Source organism: Heterocephalus glaber, unplaced genomic scaffold (assembly GCF_053883595.1).
Source record: "Heterocephalus glaber isolate CG9 unplaced genomic scaffold, H.glaber_assembly_v1.0 deba00001673, whole genome shotgun sequence".
Classification (NCBI taxonomy): domain Eukaryota; kingdom Metazoa; phylum Chordata; class Mammalia; order Rodentia; family Bathyergidae; genus Heterocephalus; species Heterocephalus glaber.
Genome location: NW_028258410.1, coordinates 22055390 through 22073535, shown reverse-complemented (window position 1 = coordinate 22073535; position 18146 = coordinate 22055390). Strand labels below are relative to the sequence as shown.

The 18146-nt window shown below is 40.4% G+C and overlaps 1 protein-coding gene across 1 annotated transcript; it reads left to right on the top strand.

Moving 5' to 3' along the window:
* The first annotated feature begins 7798 nt into the window (after positions 1-7798).
* Positions 7799-16531, top strand: Wfdc10a (WAP four-disulfide core domain 10A). Its single transcript, XM_087197753.1, is given in 4 exon segments — positions 7799-7806; positions 9751-9991; positions 10858-10958; positions 10960-16531. Coding segments are annotated over 4 exon segments (396 nt in total). The 3' UTR covers positions 11006-16531.
* Positions 16532-18146: the final 1615 nt, after the last annotated feature.

The following is an 18146-nucleotide window of genomic DNA, read 5'->3' as shown; positions in this document are numbered from 1 at the left end:
TGTTGTTTCTACGTGTATTTCAGATTAAGTTCTGACAGAAAACTGGTCTTTCCTTGATCCTGCTAGAGATAGAAAAGAGATTTGAGGTGAAGTGGATAGACAAAAGAGAAAATTATTGTGAATACTGTTATTCTTTCTCCGGTTTCTTTTTCACCCTCTGGTACCCAATGATATACCAACTCCCAACCTAGCCATTAACATCCACATGTCAGCCGGGGATTTAGCTCAGTGGTTCCACCGCCTGCCTCGCAAGCGGAAGGACCTGATTTCGATCCCTGGTAACAAACAAACAAACAAACAAACAAAATCCACATGCCTTTTCCCATTGCACATTACATACCACTTCCTTTGCAAAAATTTTTAAACACATTACTTTCATGATTAAAAAACAACAAATCTTCAGATTATGTAATTTTTAAAATAAAAAGTACATGGAGAAAGTGGATGAGTATTAGTAATCACACCGTCTAGAAATAACCAGTAAGGGAGACTTTCATGTAATGGTCATTATTTTTATGAAATAAAAGGACATTAAGTGTCCCGATATTTTATTTAAAAACATATTTAGTAGGGTGATAAAATGGAAATTTTAATGAAGATCAAAAGGTACTGTATTGATTCCAGAGTCAGATATGAGATAGTTTATTCAGTACAAGTTAAGAAAAGATGACAGCCCACAACAGTTAAGGGATTCATAAAGTTTTCACTCACATACAGGTGAAAGAATTATAATCAGGATTTTGAAGGAGATTTTATTGGTAAAAAGCTTTGTTCAAGTTTGTAGCAACAACTGTACCTAGAACAGCCAATCATTTATCTTTTGCAATTCAGTCTCTCCCTACACAGAATGAAGATAAAAAAATCCTATCTTGTTAGATTGTTTAGAAGTTTAAAGGAAATAATAAATTTGAAAGAGTAGAGTACTTCATACATAATTTAAGCTCAATAAATGTTTTGTTATTACTACTACTATGTTAATAGTAGGGGGGGAGCTTTGTTCAGAGAAGTGGAGATCTTGCCTTCTAATTCCAGGTAGAGAGAAAAAGTTTTATGAATATTAGTCTTACAGCTCACTCTGTGGCCAGAAGTTTGTGGGGACTCAACTAGAATTGTATTTGAGTCATGACTGAAGACCCTAAAGTGTAGGCATCTGACTAACACAACCTGCAGTAGCAGGGGAAAAAAAGGTTACAATTTGAGAAGTATCCAACTTGTAATTGGCCAGATGACATTTTATGTCTTCAATTTATCCTTGAAATTTTCCACGAAAGAGCCAGGGCCAGAAGCACAATGCCAGTTTATGATATTATCTATTATGTAACAATTTTTCCCCTCCTCCTGTTGGTCCTTCCTCTCTCTGTGTTCCCCAGGGAAAGGAACTTTTTTTCAGTCAGGGTGGGTGAAGGAATAGAATCAAAACCAACAACAGGGCCGGGGATTTAGCTCAGTGGTTCCGGCGCCTGCCTCACAAGTACAAGGTCCAGAGTTTGATCCCCGGTACCAACAAAACAAAACAAAAAAAACCCCAAGGACAAGGGTGAGAACAATAGCAAGCCATGTTGACCACATCCCATAACTGGAGTTTCTTGGGAAGAGAAGAGTCCATCATTCTAAACAATTTATGGATTTGCTGGTATTGAGATGATATTTTACAGTTGATGAGTCACATAAAAATCTGTGGAGATCTCTTAGTTTTCCTGAAGAAACAAAGAAATAACTAAACATTCTGAATAACACACATAGAGGGAGGAGAAAATATCACATCATATAAGTTTTTCCAACAGTCCAGTTGTAAATATTATGATCACTCCTCACATCATTCAGACCCGAATACTTCCAGTTTCTTTTTGCTATAAAAATGTCCTGGTAAACCTTCCTAAAGCTAAAGGTTTGACATATATATCATTCCTTTTATAGCATGAGTTAATGGAGAAAATTTTCCAGGCAAAAAATATTGTCTTTTTCAGGCTTTGGATAATCACTGCCACTCTTGTCTCACTAAAGGTGTGGGCAACAATTCTACCAATTGGACATCAATAGGGGCAGGGATTTAGCTTAGTGGTGCTGTGCCTGCCTCACAAGCGCAAGGTCCTGAGTTTGATCCCTGGTACTGGGAAAAAAACAAAACAAAATGCAATACAGCTGCCAATTGGACATCAATACCTGTCCTCTCCCCTGTGTTCTACCTGAACTAATACAGAGGCAATTTCTGTTTGCTGTTCCATATTTTACAGGTGAGAAAATGGGCACCAGAGTCAAAGTAGCTTGAGCTAGAAGCCTAATGTCACCAACTTTCAGCTGTGAAACCTGGATCTAATTCCAGCTGCCAAGTGGCAGATAAGGGGTAAAGGAAGTTGGAGCAGGGGGTGATGAGACTTAAGTACATCAAAATTCTCTGCTCACACCCCTTCATCTTCTATATGCTATTTTACCTTCCTGAGACCAAACAGCATGGAAGATAAAAGAGCATAAGGAAGGAATAAAACTCTGATATTGTGAATTAAACAGTAACAAGGCAGTGATTGTCTCCCTGAACATCTTTATATCTGTTTAGAAGTTTCAGCCAAGCAGCAGCAATTCCTCCATAACAATATGGTAGCTGTTAGCCAGATGTGACACAGGCAGGATATATCATGTACTGGTGCAAATTCCCTAAGATGCGTGTTATCATTATATATACCTAAAATGTACCAATAAATGTTTTGCAAAAAAAAGTCATAAGGATTGTAAATACAAAAAAATCAATTTTCAGGTATTAAATAGCCACATCTCACTGCGGGACATTATGTTGGACAGTTCAAACATAGAACACTTTCTTTATTTCGAAAAGCTCTAGATAAATCCACCAAAATTACTGAAAGGCAGGTGTAATGCTAGAAATTACTTTAAAAGTAAAGAATTCATCAAAGGGGGCTGTGAAAACCCATTCTCCTCTTGGCGCATGTGAAATTTGAAAGTTTTAGGTACATGATCATTAAATGAACTGACTTTTAGCCAAACTGGTTGTAGGAGGTTTGAAGAGAGATAAGAGGAAGAGCAGATTATGGAGAGAAAGAAAAAGAGAAAAGAAACCCTTCAGTTGTAAACTCTCAGATGTTTGGGGGGCTCCACTCTTAGATGCTTATATCTGCTCTCCAAGCTTCTGCATTCAGAGCTCCTGTCCCTGGCATCTTGCCTCAGCTTGACGTGATGATGGAAAATTGCCAAGATGAGACTTCATTTACCATTGGACAATATTTAGTCAAAGGATGCAACTTATATGGTGATCCTTCAGGCCAAGGGAAAGTTATCTTTAAGTATGGTAGGCTTCTGGAAATCCTGCAAATTTTTAACATTCGTTTTACAGGAAAGACAAGTAATAACAGTTTGACCCTGAGGCTCAAAGTGTCTTTTTTTTTCCAGTACTGGCAGTTGAACACAGGCTTTCACATTGTGCTGTATTCCCAGCCCTTCCCCCTTTTATAAAGACAGAGTCTCCCCACACTGGACTTGAACTTGTGATCTTCATTCCTCAGCCTCCCAGAGTGATGGGATTATAGGCATCCACCACCAGGCTGCTCAGTGTTCTGATCCTGTGAAGGCACCAGAACATGACAAGATGTGAGTGCAATGTACCCCATTATCCATTTACGGGTGAGAATATGACAATGAGGTACCTGGGTGAAGGTAGGCATGGACTGCAGTGTGGATTCCTGGCATGTCTTTGTGAGTGTGTGTGTGTGTGTGTGTGTGTGTGTGTGTGTGGTACCAGGGATCGAACTCAGGACCTTGCACTTTCGACACCGGGAGCGGAACCACTAAGCTAAATTCCCGGCCCCCTGGCATGTCTTTTTGTGTTAAGGAGGAGGAAGGTACACACAGTAACATAATAAACTCAAAGCAGTTGATTCTGTCAGGCTGTTTCTGTGTACCCAAAAATATCCTCTTAGACTCGGGTTTTTCAGAGCTTGGAAATCCACCCATTTATAAGGCCCATTCTTAGTCTAGCACTTTGGCGCCCCCAAAGTGTTCAGGATCTCAGGGATACCCAATTTCTTTTCTGCACACTTCAGTTATACTAAATTATTCCAGATAAATGAAGCATCGTGCCAAGGGCACTTCTCATGTTACTCCAGCTGCTTCTCAGAGTTCTTGGTAGATTCTTTGGGTCATTTGAGATAAATTTTAGAACAAGTAAATGTGCAACAATCACTATGAAAATCAGTATGGAGATTCCTCAAAAAACTAAAACTAGAAACTCATTTGGCCCAGGTATTCCTCTTCTAGGTATCTTCCCAAAAGAGTTAAAGACATCATACAGTATTACAGAGATACATCCATAGCCATGTTTATAGCAGCACAATTCATAATTGCTAAATACTGGAAGTGGCCTATATGTCCATCAACAGATGAATGGATAAAGAAAATGTGATGTTTACATACCATGGAGCACTATTCTGTCTTGAAGGAGGATAAATTTGAGTCATTTGCAGGAAAATGGATGCACTTGGACCACAATGTTATATGAAATAAATCAGACACATAAACTTAAATATCACATTGTTTCCCCTGTATGAGAAACCCAGAGTGAACTAAAGAGCAAAATAAAAGATAGATAATAGGAAGTAGGAAGATGGATCATTGCCAGAGGGAAAGGTGATAAGAAATGGGGGGAGAGGGAAGGGAGGGAAAGAATAAGGTATGAAAAAAAAGGAATTAGGATGTGTTTTGTACATGTGCCAACTCCACACAAGGAATGTAAACATTATGTACTGCAAATATGTACAAAAAAAGGAAGAGGATGAAAGGGTGGTTGGAGGGGAGAGGGAGAGAAAGGAAAGGGGATGAAAAAGGAATTAGGATGTGTTCTGTGCATGTACCAACGTCCCACAAGGAATGTAAACGTTAATTATTACACACGTGTACTAATAAGCTAAATTAAATAGGTCCTAAAGGCACCAAAAAAACATGACTAGTTCTCTCCCCCCAAAATTCTAGATCCTGGGTGATCTAGATAGTGTTAAAAAGAGAGAGGGACAAGCTAGATATAGGGCCAAGAATACTGACACCTATATTTCGTCTATGTTCTTTCTACCTTTGAGACCTCAGGCATGTCATATCACCTCTCAATTTTCTTATATCAACATAGGAAACAATAATCCCCATCTCATAGGAATTGTTGACACTATCTGAGCAGAGAGCTCATCCAAGTAAATCACAAATAAAAGCTTATCCCACCTACCTCTCAAGGTGTCTGCGGTGACTGCCTTACAGCTCTTCTGTTTGGCCTACTGTGACTAGGAGGACTGAAATTGGCAAAGAGTAAGAAAACATCAAAGTGCTTAAACCTAATGGTGATTTTGGTTAAGGCAGCTCTTTAAATTCTGCCCAAAAATTATGTGCTGGCTCTATCACGTGCTCTTTCCTTTGGTACTCACCCATCCAGAAATGCTAGATTTTCTTTGCTACAGAAAGTATCTCTTGATAAGCTGGGAAGAACTATGTGTACCTAGGTTGCAGTTCTGGCTAACCTGAAATAACAAAGTCACATGGCCCCAGGGTCTTCATTTGATGCATCCTAGCTCACCTACAGATAGAGAGTTGAGAACAAAGTCTGTAGACCTATCCTTAACATCACGTCCTCCTAAGTCCTGATTATCCTTTGCCAGGAAATGGTTAACACTATCTCACCCCACCAAATGGCCACCAGCTTTTACATAGATTAAAAGAGACTGACTAGGAAGGATTTTAGAAAAGCTAGACGACATCTAGTAAATGAAGAAAGTGAAGAGTCCAAATCTAACACCAAGATATTGGCACAGGCTTGTCGGTTGAGGGGTGGTGAGATTTGCTCACCGAATGTCAGAGAAGGACATTCTATTGGACACACATGCGCGCAATCTTGTGTCACTAGAAAAGAGAAGAGTCAAAGGGGCAAGAGTTAGAAGCTTTCAAAGAGGAAACTTCCTTCTCTAAACCCTGCCTACTGGAATACTCACGCACAATGACAGAAGATGTACACATATGAGGAATTCTTCCCATGGTTTGTCAGATACATTGACAAGAGGAAGCAGGAAGTATATGCCAGAATTCAAGGGACTTGGCTGAGGAAGATGCATCAGTACAAAGACAAAGGGCAGAGTTTGGAGACCTAGATACGAAGTTGTAGGAGTAAACTCAAGGAAACATTGATAGGGATGAAAATGGTGCCTGGTGTGATTGGATGTAGTCTGTCCCCCAAGGTTCCTGTGCTAGAGGTTTGGTCCCCAGTGCGGCAATGTTAAGAGGTGATAGAACCTTTAAATGCCAAGGCCTAGTAGGAATTGGTTAGGTGCTTGAGGGTGCTGCCCTAAGAAGGGGTCAATGCTTATTTCTTGGAGTGAATAAATTTTTGTAAGAGTAGATTGTTATAAAGTGAAGCCATCCACACAAGCGGCCTCTTGTGCAGAAAGCTATTTTCCTTTTCTCTTCTCTGCCATGTTGTGAGCAGCCAAGAAGTTTCTCATGTGCAAGGTGAACATATAGAACTGCCCAACCTTAGACCTTCAGCCCGCAAAAGCATGAACTAACTAAATCTCTTTTATTTTTGGTGCTGGGCACTAAACCCAGGCCGGCACTAGGCAAATGCTCTACCACTGAGCTACACCCTCAGACCTAAACCCCTTCTCTGTATAGATTACTCAGCCTCAGATATTTTGTTGTAGCAATGGAAAATGAACATAGTGTCAAAGCTAGATGATTAAATTATGAATTTCCAAGACATTGGTTTATATGGCAGGAAAATTACATTCCATGCAGAGCAATCACAGACTTATGCTCTGTGTTTAGCCCAGATCCTGGGATCTTCGAGGATCTATTTCCTTCCTTTCCCTTGCAGTGTTCAACGCCAATGACACTTTCTCCCAGATAAACTGCCCTGAGCCCTTGGTTGATGGATTCCTTTGGTTTTAATCAGCTGTCACTACACAAACACTTCAGATAATCAATTCCTAAATAGAAAATGTTTATTTTATCTCACAGGTTTGGAGGACTTACTCCATGATCAGTTGGCCCTGTTGCTTTGGGCATCATGGCAGGAGACTATAGTAGAGCATAACCTCTCATCTTATCCAGTGACAGGGGCACATCCAGCAACTCACAAGTTCAAGGCCCACCTGGGCAACTTAATGAAAGTCTGTCTCAAAGTAAAATTTTGAAAGAGTTGGGAATATAGCTCAGTGGTAGAGGGCTTGCAGAGCATGCCTGAGGCCCTTTGGGTCAATCCCCAAAATTGCAAAAAAGAAACAAACAAAAAAGGCCACTCACCTCCCAGCCAACATGAAAGAATGAGAGAAAGGGGAAGGGACTGGCCTTTGCCGTCCTCCTTGAGTGCATGCCTTCAGTAAGCTTAAGATTTCCCACTTCACCCCACTCTGTAAAAGTTTCACCACTTCCCAGTAGCACCATGAGATCAAGCCTTTAATGGGCCTTGAACATGGGCCTTGAACATGGGCCTTTGGGGGACATTTTAGATCCAAACTATAGCATGACAGGTCCCACCCCCACTTGAGTTCTAAGATATTTGCTGTGTGCACCAATTAGCTCTGCTTCTCATGCCCTCTGATAGTCTCAATAGTCCTTCCCCCGTATATGTATGCACACATGTATGCACAGATAGAATACACACATTTTTTATTCCCATATGTTTCTACTAACTGCAAGTTTTATTGTAGGTGTCTGTTCTCATGGCCCCATTCCTGAGCTCCCATAAGACTTACTGACTGCTTCCTCCACATGTATTTTGAAAGAGATCTGACCTCCAAAGAGAAGATGGCTAATCATGGAAATGTAAGCATCACCTAGAAATACTACATGGAAAGGAAAGCTAGTACAGATGAGCTCAAGTTAAAGAGTGAAGATCCATGTGTCTTGATAAAACTATCTTACCCAGAAAATTTTGATAGAGGAGACAGTTGGTAGAGATCTCCCCAGAATGCTTGGGATAAAGGAAATGGAAAAGTTGAGAGGGATGAAAAGGAGCTGAGAGGGGGGAGCTAGAAGACTGTGAATGGAATAGGTGTAGAACCTCCTGATAGGCTAACGTAATTTAAACTGAAAGATGAGATAGAATAATTGACCCATAATCACATAGGGATTAGAAAAGGCCCCTCACACAAAACTCACTTCCTCATCCCACAACACCAAAACACCAGTTTTGCGGTCTCCAAGACAGTAAAGCTAACTCATGGCCAGTGTTTGGACTGGCTGTCTTGAGCTCTGATTTCTAGTCCTGGCTCCTCTGCCAATTCAGTCTGTGGAGCCGTTTAGAAAAGTGTATAAGTCTCCGGCCTCCCAGACAAAAAGATTTTTCTTCCACGATCCCTCTTCAAGTGGCTTTGTCTTAAATCCCATGCAAAGGGAGTTAAGAGGCATAAATTTCCTGATCCATGGGGCTGCTATGTGTCCTTGGAAAATAATATATAGGCAAAAACAAACAGATTATGTTGAGCACCTAATATGTGCCATAATGGTCCTAGCCTTATATCATGTACTTCATCCTCGCAGCTGAAGGGCAAAACAATAAATTCTATTCTGTCCAAAAGCTCAGACAGAGGTTTGAATGAGTCTGCAGAGGTTATTGGATTTTCTCAGCTTTATGGAGCTGGTGAATATTGAAGGTAGGATTCAAAAAGCAAGTGCAGGGCCAGGGATTTAGCTCAGTGTTTTGCCGCCTGCCTCGCAAGCGCAAGGATTCGAGTTCAATCCCTGGTACCAAAATTTAAAAAAGCAAGTGTAGCTGAGAACAAAATATGCTACTAGGTTCCTTACAGAAAATAGTGAGTAGATCCCTGCTAAGTATCATCATATTTATTCTCTAGCGTTCTCCAGGATTTCAAAAAATTAGTACAGTCTTTCTCAACAGAGGAAAAAATCGTTTATTTAAAGTCAAATTGCTCTCTCTCTCCTTTGTGTGTGTCTGTGTGTGTGTGGTATTTCTTGGGGATGGTCTGTTTTATATATACTTTTTACAAATATCTTCAAAGTAACCTTACACAATATTATTAGCACACTTACATATTGACCATCTAATCACATGAGATCAAGTGGCAAACTTTGCCCTTGTGGCATGATGCTATCACTCAAAAATTTTCAGATTTTGTATTTCTGATTTTTGAATTAGAGATGCTCTAATTCTATCTCTCTTACTTTACCCTATAAAAATCAAGAGTGTGTTCATAAAATATCCAATATAACATTTTGTGGAATATAATGAATCAGTAGTTGTACAATTGTGGAAAACTATACTTTATGAAATATCTACATGATTAAATGAGAGTGGTAGTAAGTAACAAAGGTGTTTGAGGGCTGGGGATTTAGCCCAGTGGTTCCACCGCCTGCCTTGAAGGAGCAAGGACCTGAGTTCGTTCCCGGGAACCAACCAAACAAACAAAAACAAAACAAAAAAAAAGTGTTTGATAAAAAATGTGGAAAAACAAAGAATTATTCACTTTAAATGCATGGGGAAACTACAAGAAAATACAATGAAATATGGGTTAGTTTTAAGCAGTGAAATTATAATCTTTTAAATTATATTTTTCTTTTTTCTGTAAAATATTTTGTAGTTAGAAACAGAAATAAATTGTACATTTCATAGAGGACGTTCTGTCAGCGATAAGACAGGACTGATCACGTGAGAGGGTCACATTCCTGCCCCAGCCCCAACCCTTCCAAGGACAGGGCAAGGGCCAGGCAAGAGGAGGAAACTCTTGTGCTGCCCTGACTGGCCAGCAGAGGCAGCAAAGAGCTGAGGAGAATTTCTCTTTTTCTTGCCTTCCCTCCTCACATCCAGCTCTGTGGGAAGTCTGCGACGTCCTGTCCAGACCTTGGGCTTGTGACTCTGGTCAGAGTTTTGCCGCCACAAGCCCTGCTGTCCACCCTGCTTCTCTGTGTGGTGCTGCGGTTCGTGCAGACCCAGGGAGGCCACCGTGAACGCGGCTGGAAGAGGATGCAGGGTAAGCGATGGGCTGGACTGGTATGTGGGGTGGTGGGAAGGAGAGTCTGTGCCCAGTCTGAAGAGGACATGGGACATGGTACTTGGCTACACACCCAGCCCTGTAGACTCTGGGTTGTACCAATCCACAACTCTCCATTACGCAGCCCTGTGAAGGGCAGTGGGGCAGGGAAGGACTCACACTTTTTTCCTTCCATTCCAAAAATCAGAAACAAATGGTCCATACTGGTGAACGGTGGACCAGGGTTGAGAATCTAATGGGAAAATCAGACAGTTATTCTCAGACTTACGCACAGTTGTGAAGTGGAAATATCCAGAGACGTTTATGGGGATGGGTGTAGGTGATGAAATGGGTACAGGGATCGAAAGAAAGGATAGTGTGGGGTGTACAAAGCCAAGAGAGAGTGACCACCAGAGGCAGCAGGGGGTTGGTGGGAGAAGGGAAACTATTGGAGGGACTGGGATACGGACACAGTGACAGTGAAGAGAGAAGAAAGAAGCAAGAAGCAAGGTCCTCTTTCCCTCTGGATCCTGTAAAATCTAGAGTGAGGAGCGTTGGGGAAAGGTCTCGGGCTTCTTTAAGCTCCTCAAGTCAGAGTGCAGATCCCACAAGGGTGACCTCATGGGACTCTAGGTATTTCGCGTTCATCTTCATCTCTGCAAGACCATGCCTGCTGGGGGAGAGAGGGTCCAAGAAGCCCAGGCATTGAGGTCCACAGGGGGAGCGAGAAGATGAGAGGGGGAGCGTAGGATTTGAGACACTGCTCATCACAAGGATTTAGGAAGGGACACAAAGGAGGTCTAGAAGTTCTGGGAGGAGTTTCAAGCTTGAGGAGGCTGCTTTCTAAGTAGCTACTTCCACTCACCCTGCTCCTGCTCCTTTTCAGTTAACACAACTAGTCCCCAAAATCAAAGGCTGCGAGAAGCCACCCAAATTCTATCAGTGCAACCGCCAGTGTGAAGCTCACCGAAACTGCCAAGCAAATAACCTGCTGTTCAACATTCTGTGGGAACATCTGCATGAGCCTCCTGTGAGTGGGAGGGTGGGTCATGCTTCCTGCTCCCCACAATCCCCCACTCACAGACTAAGTACACATCAGAAGCACAAGGATCTCAAATCAAGGATCCTAGGATGTCAGTGAGAGTGCTGCCCTCCCCGTTGTTTGTACCCCACAACCCTGTCAAAAAAAAACCAGGACAGATACCCAAAGACTTGTCTCTTTCATTCCCACTGCTATGAACACTGAGAAAGCAGCACAGCCCCCTCATGTGCCTGCCCTTCTCTGCACCAGTCTCCACTCTCTCCCTGGTCTTGTTTCTCTACTTCTTTCCTGCCCCACACACCCCTCCAGCCCTGGGAGGCTCAGCTACAGTGGCTCCGCTCACTAAACCAGTTCTACCAAGGTGAAAACTGCTCATGGGTAGCATCCACCAATTCTGAGTAGAACATTCCTCACCCTGGAGTCAGAAAGATCAGCTAAGCATGAGCTAGGAGGAGGCAGAACTGGAGCAGATGCCGCCCAAGGACTGCTTCTTCTTCTTCAGCCCTGGTCACCCTTGCCCTGTTCTCCCCAGTCTCCTTCTGAGGTTCAGATTAGGGTTTCTTTACAATGGGGATAATAAATCCAGGGAAGTTAAATGACACGCTCTAGTTCAAAGAGAATGAGAGGGTATGATGGGACTAGAGGATATTTCCTCTGAATTCTCTTTTTGCTCACTTCTCTTCATTACCTGAGTCCCGAGACACACTTGTGCTTGCCTACACAAACCACAAACCTCATCCTATCCATCACACACAAATGTGGCCACTCCCGTGTTGGGGCCTGTGTTGGTGATCGGGATCTGAAACTCCAGCGTCTTCCATTAGATGAACGTTCCCTACTTTTCTCAATACTCTTCCCTACGATCTCATTTTCTTCTCTTTTGATTCAGGGGAACACCAAGGAGGGAGAGATAGGTAATTCATGCTGATTACTAAGGATTAATAGGCACATGGTGGCTATGAATCTTGCTCATGTTCTATTTTTAGTCCATAGAAATCAACCGTTGGGGTACAGACTCTCTCCCACTCATGGAATCACAACTTCTATGACATGGTCCTGGCATACATCCAGGGCTGGATCACATGTTAATGCATTTGTGAGCTTCACATTACTACTGCAATGTGCCTGAGTGTAGTGGTCAATTTTCCAATTACTGGGGCAAAACACCCAACACATATAATTTAAAAGAGAGGATTGTTTGGCTCATAGTTTCCAGTGGGTTCATTCCAAAGTTAGCCAGTTCCAAGGCAGAAAGGGCATAATGGAGGGGCATGGAAGAGGACAACTACTCACTCCATGTCATCTAGGAAGCAGAGAGAGGAAGGAGGAGCTGGGGACAAGAATACACCCTTCCAGGTAATGCCCCGTGACCCACCTCCTAACAGCATATTAAGCTATTGAACTCATCAGTTGATGAATCCACTGATGAGTGTAGCACCCCTGTGATCCAATAACTTTCCAAACACATGAGACTTTGGGGGAACATTTCAGGTCTAAACCATAACACTGAGGCAATTAACTTAGTACAACAAATATTAAACTCATAGCTCAGAGCAGTGGCATCGAACCTATGGGTCACGTGCCCACAGTGGGCTTTTTGTATTACTGAAAGCTCTAAAAAGTTCACCATCACTGGCTTAGAGGTTCAAGTCCAAGATAAGTAAGCACATGGGTTTGAAACCTCTGACCCACATGGTATAACATGCATCAGAGCAACTGATTATATCGTGACCCAGAAAGTAGCCAAGAGGACAGGCCATTTCCACAATTCCCTTCAAGGGATTCCCCCTATGACTTAAAGGACTTCTCATTAGGGCTCATCCCCAAAAGTCCACAGAACTTTACAATAGTACGATCTTGGGGACCACACCTTTGACACATGGACATTGGGGGACACGCATCTAAACCAGAAGAGTAGCCAACTGGGACACAGCATCAAATGTAAAGAGAATTCAGGCACTTAAGCCATGCCCATGAGAAAATGTGCCATGCTATGTTCCAGCTCAGTGCTTTTGGCTAGACTATTCAATGAAAGAGACGGCAGAGAGGGAAATCTTCTCCATCAGACCAGAGCCTCTGACCCACCTCACAAGTCTCACAGGACTCTAGGTATTTCAGGTTCATCTTCATCTCTGCCATGCAGCCTTTGCACAAAGGGGTCTTAGGAAAGAGACCATGGTCAATCATCAATAGACATCATTGAAGCTAGGTGGACAATAAAGTATATTCTCTAAGACATCTTATTTGTTCTTTCCCCCAGATAGCCTCATTTACCTAGCATCTTTCCAGACTATGCCCCTAATATTGCTGGTACAGACCACCAAGCAAATTAAAGATACCTGCCAGAGTCCATTTAGAGACTGACTTTCCACATCTAAGTCCAGTGCTCTTTACCATGTAGACACAGCAGGGGAAACAGGTTCACCTAATCTCTTTCACTGGACCAAGTGCCATGGACAATGAATTTTGCTAGATGAGTTGCTATGTACCCTTGTAAGATAACTGGTGCCCAGACCTGTGTGCTAGGAAGCACCCTGGGCATCCCACCATGCCCCAGGGTACTTAGAGGTGGTATTCAGAATGTGGTTGCTGGAAGGAGTTCCCACCTGGTCATGCCTGTGCTATGTCTTCTATGGAGTCATCTGTGTGGCCAATACTGTATTAAGTAGAAAATGGGAGTGAGAACTCCGGGAACACCTTGAATCTCATGGAGTCAGAAGAGGAGGCAAATTCAAATCTGCCAAGGTCTGGGATTTTTAAAATGTTAACTCTTAGCCTGAAGAGGATCACAAATCATGCTGGTTTGTTTGAGACAAAATATAGCCTATGTTTGTCACTATTTTTACATTACTCGTTCTCTTCTTATGCTCCAGAGATGATCTTTCCCTACGTGAATCAGATCCAAGAACTATGGAAGGATCCTCCTCACTCATACACCATGATATTGGTCAAATCCTTCCACATTTTTATACTTTGGCTGTGCTTGATGCTCACAGGTGGCTCCATACTAATGCCAATATAGATATTCCTCATTTAATGACCTACCTGTTTAATGACTGTTTCAACTTACTGTTAAGATGTGCTCTTCACACTTACCACTCACCACATGGACTTATGACCCATCTTTGTTTTGTGTACAATTCTGTGCATTTTGTTTATAGATCCTCAGTGTCTTGTTTGAACAGTTTACCATGTTTATACAGTACTGAACTTTTTGCTGATTGTACTGTATAGTATAGTACTATTGTTCTGTTATATATTACAGTACTGCATGTGTAAGAGTTATGCAAATAAAAGCAAAGTCACCAAGTTGGGGTATACTTTGACCATTTCTTTGTTCTGAATATTGTAATGTACATACTGTATACAATTCCTCTTTTAGCTACCAATTCATCTAATGACCTAGATACAGGAACAGAACTCAGTCCTTAAACGAGGAATGTCTATACTAGCAATGTATTATGCATCTTAACCTCTAGCAATTGTTCCTCACAACAAACCTAGAATACCTAATTCATGAACCATAGGAAGTTATCTGAAATGCAAGGGTTGAGTTTAGATGCTGAGTCCAGTGGCTAATATCAAGAAAAGTCCATTGAACCAATACCATTAGAATGCACGTGACTTGTAATAGTCAAGAATAGTCTTCTATCCCAAAGAAATTGGTCTTAACCCTAAGGCTAAAATTAAATTATTTAGGAGCATATGCATCTGTTAGTGTCCTTGCTGTCTTGGGAAGAGTTCACTTGCTGAAAATCTTCAGTGAGAAATGGTAAAATGTAGAAATAAGAGTCTAAGTGAGGGCAGTAAATTTCTCATTCCTGTGGCTTTTCTTAATAATTGTTTCTGGGTATGTGGTGGCCCTTTATTATGTCAATTTGAGTATTCTTTTATTTACAGAAAGTTTTTTGGAGTGTCATTTTTAATTAATTTATGTATTTTTAGTTGAAAAAATTGTATTTATCATGTATGAGATGTTTTGAAATATGTATCCATTGTGAGACAGTTAAATCTAGCTAGTTATCATCTCTATTGCTTCACTTATTTTGTTATGAAAAGCCTCCAAATCCACTCTTAGTAATCTTCAGATTTATAATGCATGTTACATACTATAGTCACCATGTTGCACAATACATCTCATGAACTTATTGCTCCTGACTAAAATTTTGTATCTGTTGACCAACATCTTCCCAATCCTCATCTTTCACACCCTAATAACCACCATTTTACTCTCTGCTTCTATGAGTTCAATTTATTTAGATTCCATATTGTTGTATTTATTGTATTGTATTCCATATTATTGTATTTATTGTATTGCATTCCATATTGTTGTATTTATTTTTTGTGCCTAGCTTATTTCACTAAACATAATGTCCTCCAAGTTACTTTCATGTTGTGGCAAAGAACATGATTTCCCTTTTGAAAGCTGAAAAATATTTCATGGCGTATGTATACATTATTTTATTTATCCATTCATCCATTGATGGACGCTTAGGCTGATTCCATATCTTGTCTATTGTGAAGAAAGATATAATGAACATGGGGTGCAAATAGCTCTTCAGCATGAGGATTTCACAGAACTGAAAATACGTGTGTGTTGCTAGATCACATTGTGATTCTATTTTTAGATTTTTGAAGAAATTTTACAGTTTTCAATAATAGCTATATATACTAATTACCATTCCCACCACCATTTTGCAAGAGTTCTGTTTTTTCTACATCCATTTTCTCAAAATGTGTTTCATTTCTCAACCTACGTTGTCTTTTGTCTTTTTATTTTATGTCTTTTTGATAGTAGCTATTCTGGTAGATGTGTGGCGATTTCTTATGATAGTGTTAAATTTCATTTCTCTGATGATTGTAATGTTGCTTATTTTCTCATATGTATGTTGGCCATTTGTACGTCTTCTTTTTAGAAATGCATATTCATGTTCTTTGCCCATTTTAAAAATCAGGTTATTTGTTTTCTTGCTGTTAAGTTGTTTATATATTTTGGATATTAACTCTTTATCAGGTTTAAGGTTTGCAAATATTTTCTCCCACTCCATAGGTTGGTTCTTCACTCTCTTGATACTTTTCCTTTGCCATGCAGAAGATTTTGACTTGGTAAATCTCATTTGTCTATTTTTCTCTTTTGTTATCTGGGCTATTGGATCATATCCAAAAATTATGAAAATTTTCTCCTGTTATTTTACAAAACTTTCACAGTGTCAGGTCCTATCTTTAAGTCTATAATCAATACAGTATTGACTTTTGTACAGTGTAAGAAGGAAGGGTTCAATTGCATTCTTCTGCAGGTGTATAACCAGTATTGCCAGCACTATTTATTGAAAAGGCTGCATTTCTCTGTTAAGTGTTCTTTGCACCTTTGTCGAAAGCCAATTTTAGGGATGGGGATTTAGCTTGGTGGTTCCACCACCTGTCTGGCATGTGCAAGGACCCAAATTCTACCCTGGTACCAAAAAAAAACTCCAATTCTGTATGACTATATGAATTTATTTCTAGGCTCTCTATTCTGTTCCACTGATCTGTGCATGTTTTTATGCCAGTAGCATCATACTGCTTTGGTTATATAGCTTTGCAGTACATTTGGAAGTCAGATAACATGATGCCTTCAGCTTTCTGCCTTTTGTTCAAGATTGCTTTGGGTTTTTTAGGGTCTTTTGTGTTTCTAAATGAATTTAAGAGTATTTTTTTTCTTTCTATAAAATATTTTATTGACATATTATTGGACATTGCATTAAATCTGTAGTTTACTTTGGGTTCTATGGACATTTTAGCAATATTAATTCTTTCAATCCATAAATATGAGCTGTCATTATATATGTGTCTTCTTCAATTTCTTTCATCACTGTTTTATAGTTTCCAGTGCTCAGGTCTTTTTTTAAAAAATAACTTTATTATCAAACCCACAGACATACAAAATTTAAAACCATTCAAAGAAGAACAATGCAAGGGGGAAAAACTACAATAATCTTCAAATACAGTAGAACTCAACCAAAACAAAACTGAAAAGCACTTAAACATTTTTCCATATAATTTAAAAAAACATTTCAAGCACCAACAAGACACCAGAGGATGTGATTTGTTTCAGAAAGATCCCCAAAACCAAGATTGAACAAACAGTGGTCTGGAAAAAAACTCCAGATAGCTAGCAGACTCCACATAAGCCAAGCTTCTCCCTAATTTAAATTTCGATACAGTCATATGACACGTGATGGAAACACAATCAGAGGAATATGTTATTAGGCCATTTCATCCGTGAGTATCCTTAATTACACTTTCAGTTTCTCACACCAGAGAAACTATTCGGTATTTACACGTGTGTTCTATTTATTTCACTTAAGAGGATGGCCTCAATATGCATCCATTTAGCTATAAATGTCTAGTTTCTCATTCTTTATGGCTGAGTAGTACTCCATTTTATTTTTTTTAAAAAAAAACCACATCTTCTTTATCCAGTTTCCAGTTAATGGGCACTTGGGCTGTTTCCAAGCTTTCGCCATCACGAACTGTGCCGCTATAAACATGGGTGCACAATATCGCTGTGGTATGATTCTTTTAATTCTTTTGGGAAGATACCCAGCAGGGGGATAGCTGAGTCGAATGGGACCTCTAAGCTTAATTCTTTGAGGTATCTTCATACTGATTTCCCCAGTAGTTGCACCAGTCTGCACTCCCACCAGCAGTGGAGCAGGCTTCCTTTCTCCCCACACCCACGCCAGCATTTGTTATTGGATGATTTCTTAATAGCAGCCATTCTTTCTGGGGTGAGGTGGAATCTCAGCGTTGTTTTCATCTACATCTCTCGAATAACCAGTGAATTTGAACATTTTCTCATATACTTACAATAGCATCCAAAAAAATGAAATATCTAGGAGTCAATCTAACAAAGGAAGCAAAAGACCTCTACACTGAAAACTATAGCACCTTGAAAAAGGAGTTTGAGCATGATATAAGAAAATGGAAAGACATTCCTTGTTCCTGGATAGGAAAAACCAATATAGTGAAAATGGCCATACTTCCAAAACTATTATATAGGTTTAACGCAATGCTGATTGAAATTCCAACAATATATTTCACAGAACTAGAGAAAACAATCCAAAAATTCATTTGGAACCAGAACAGACCTA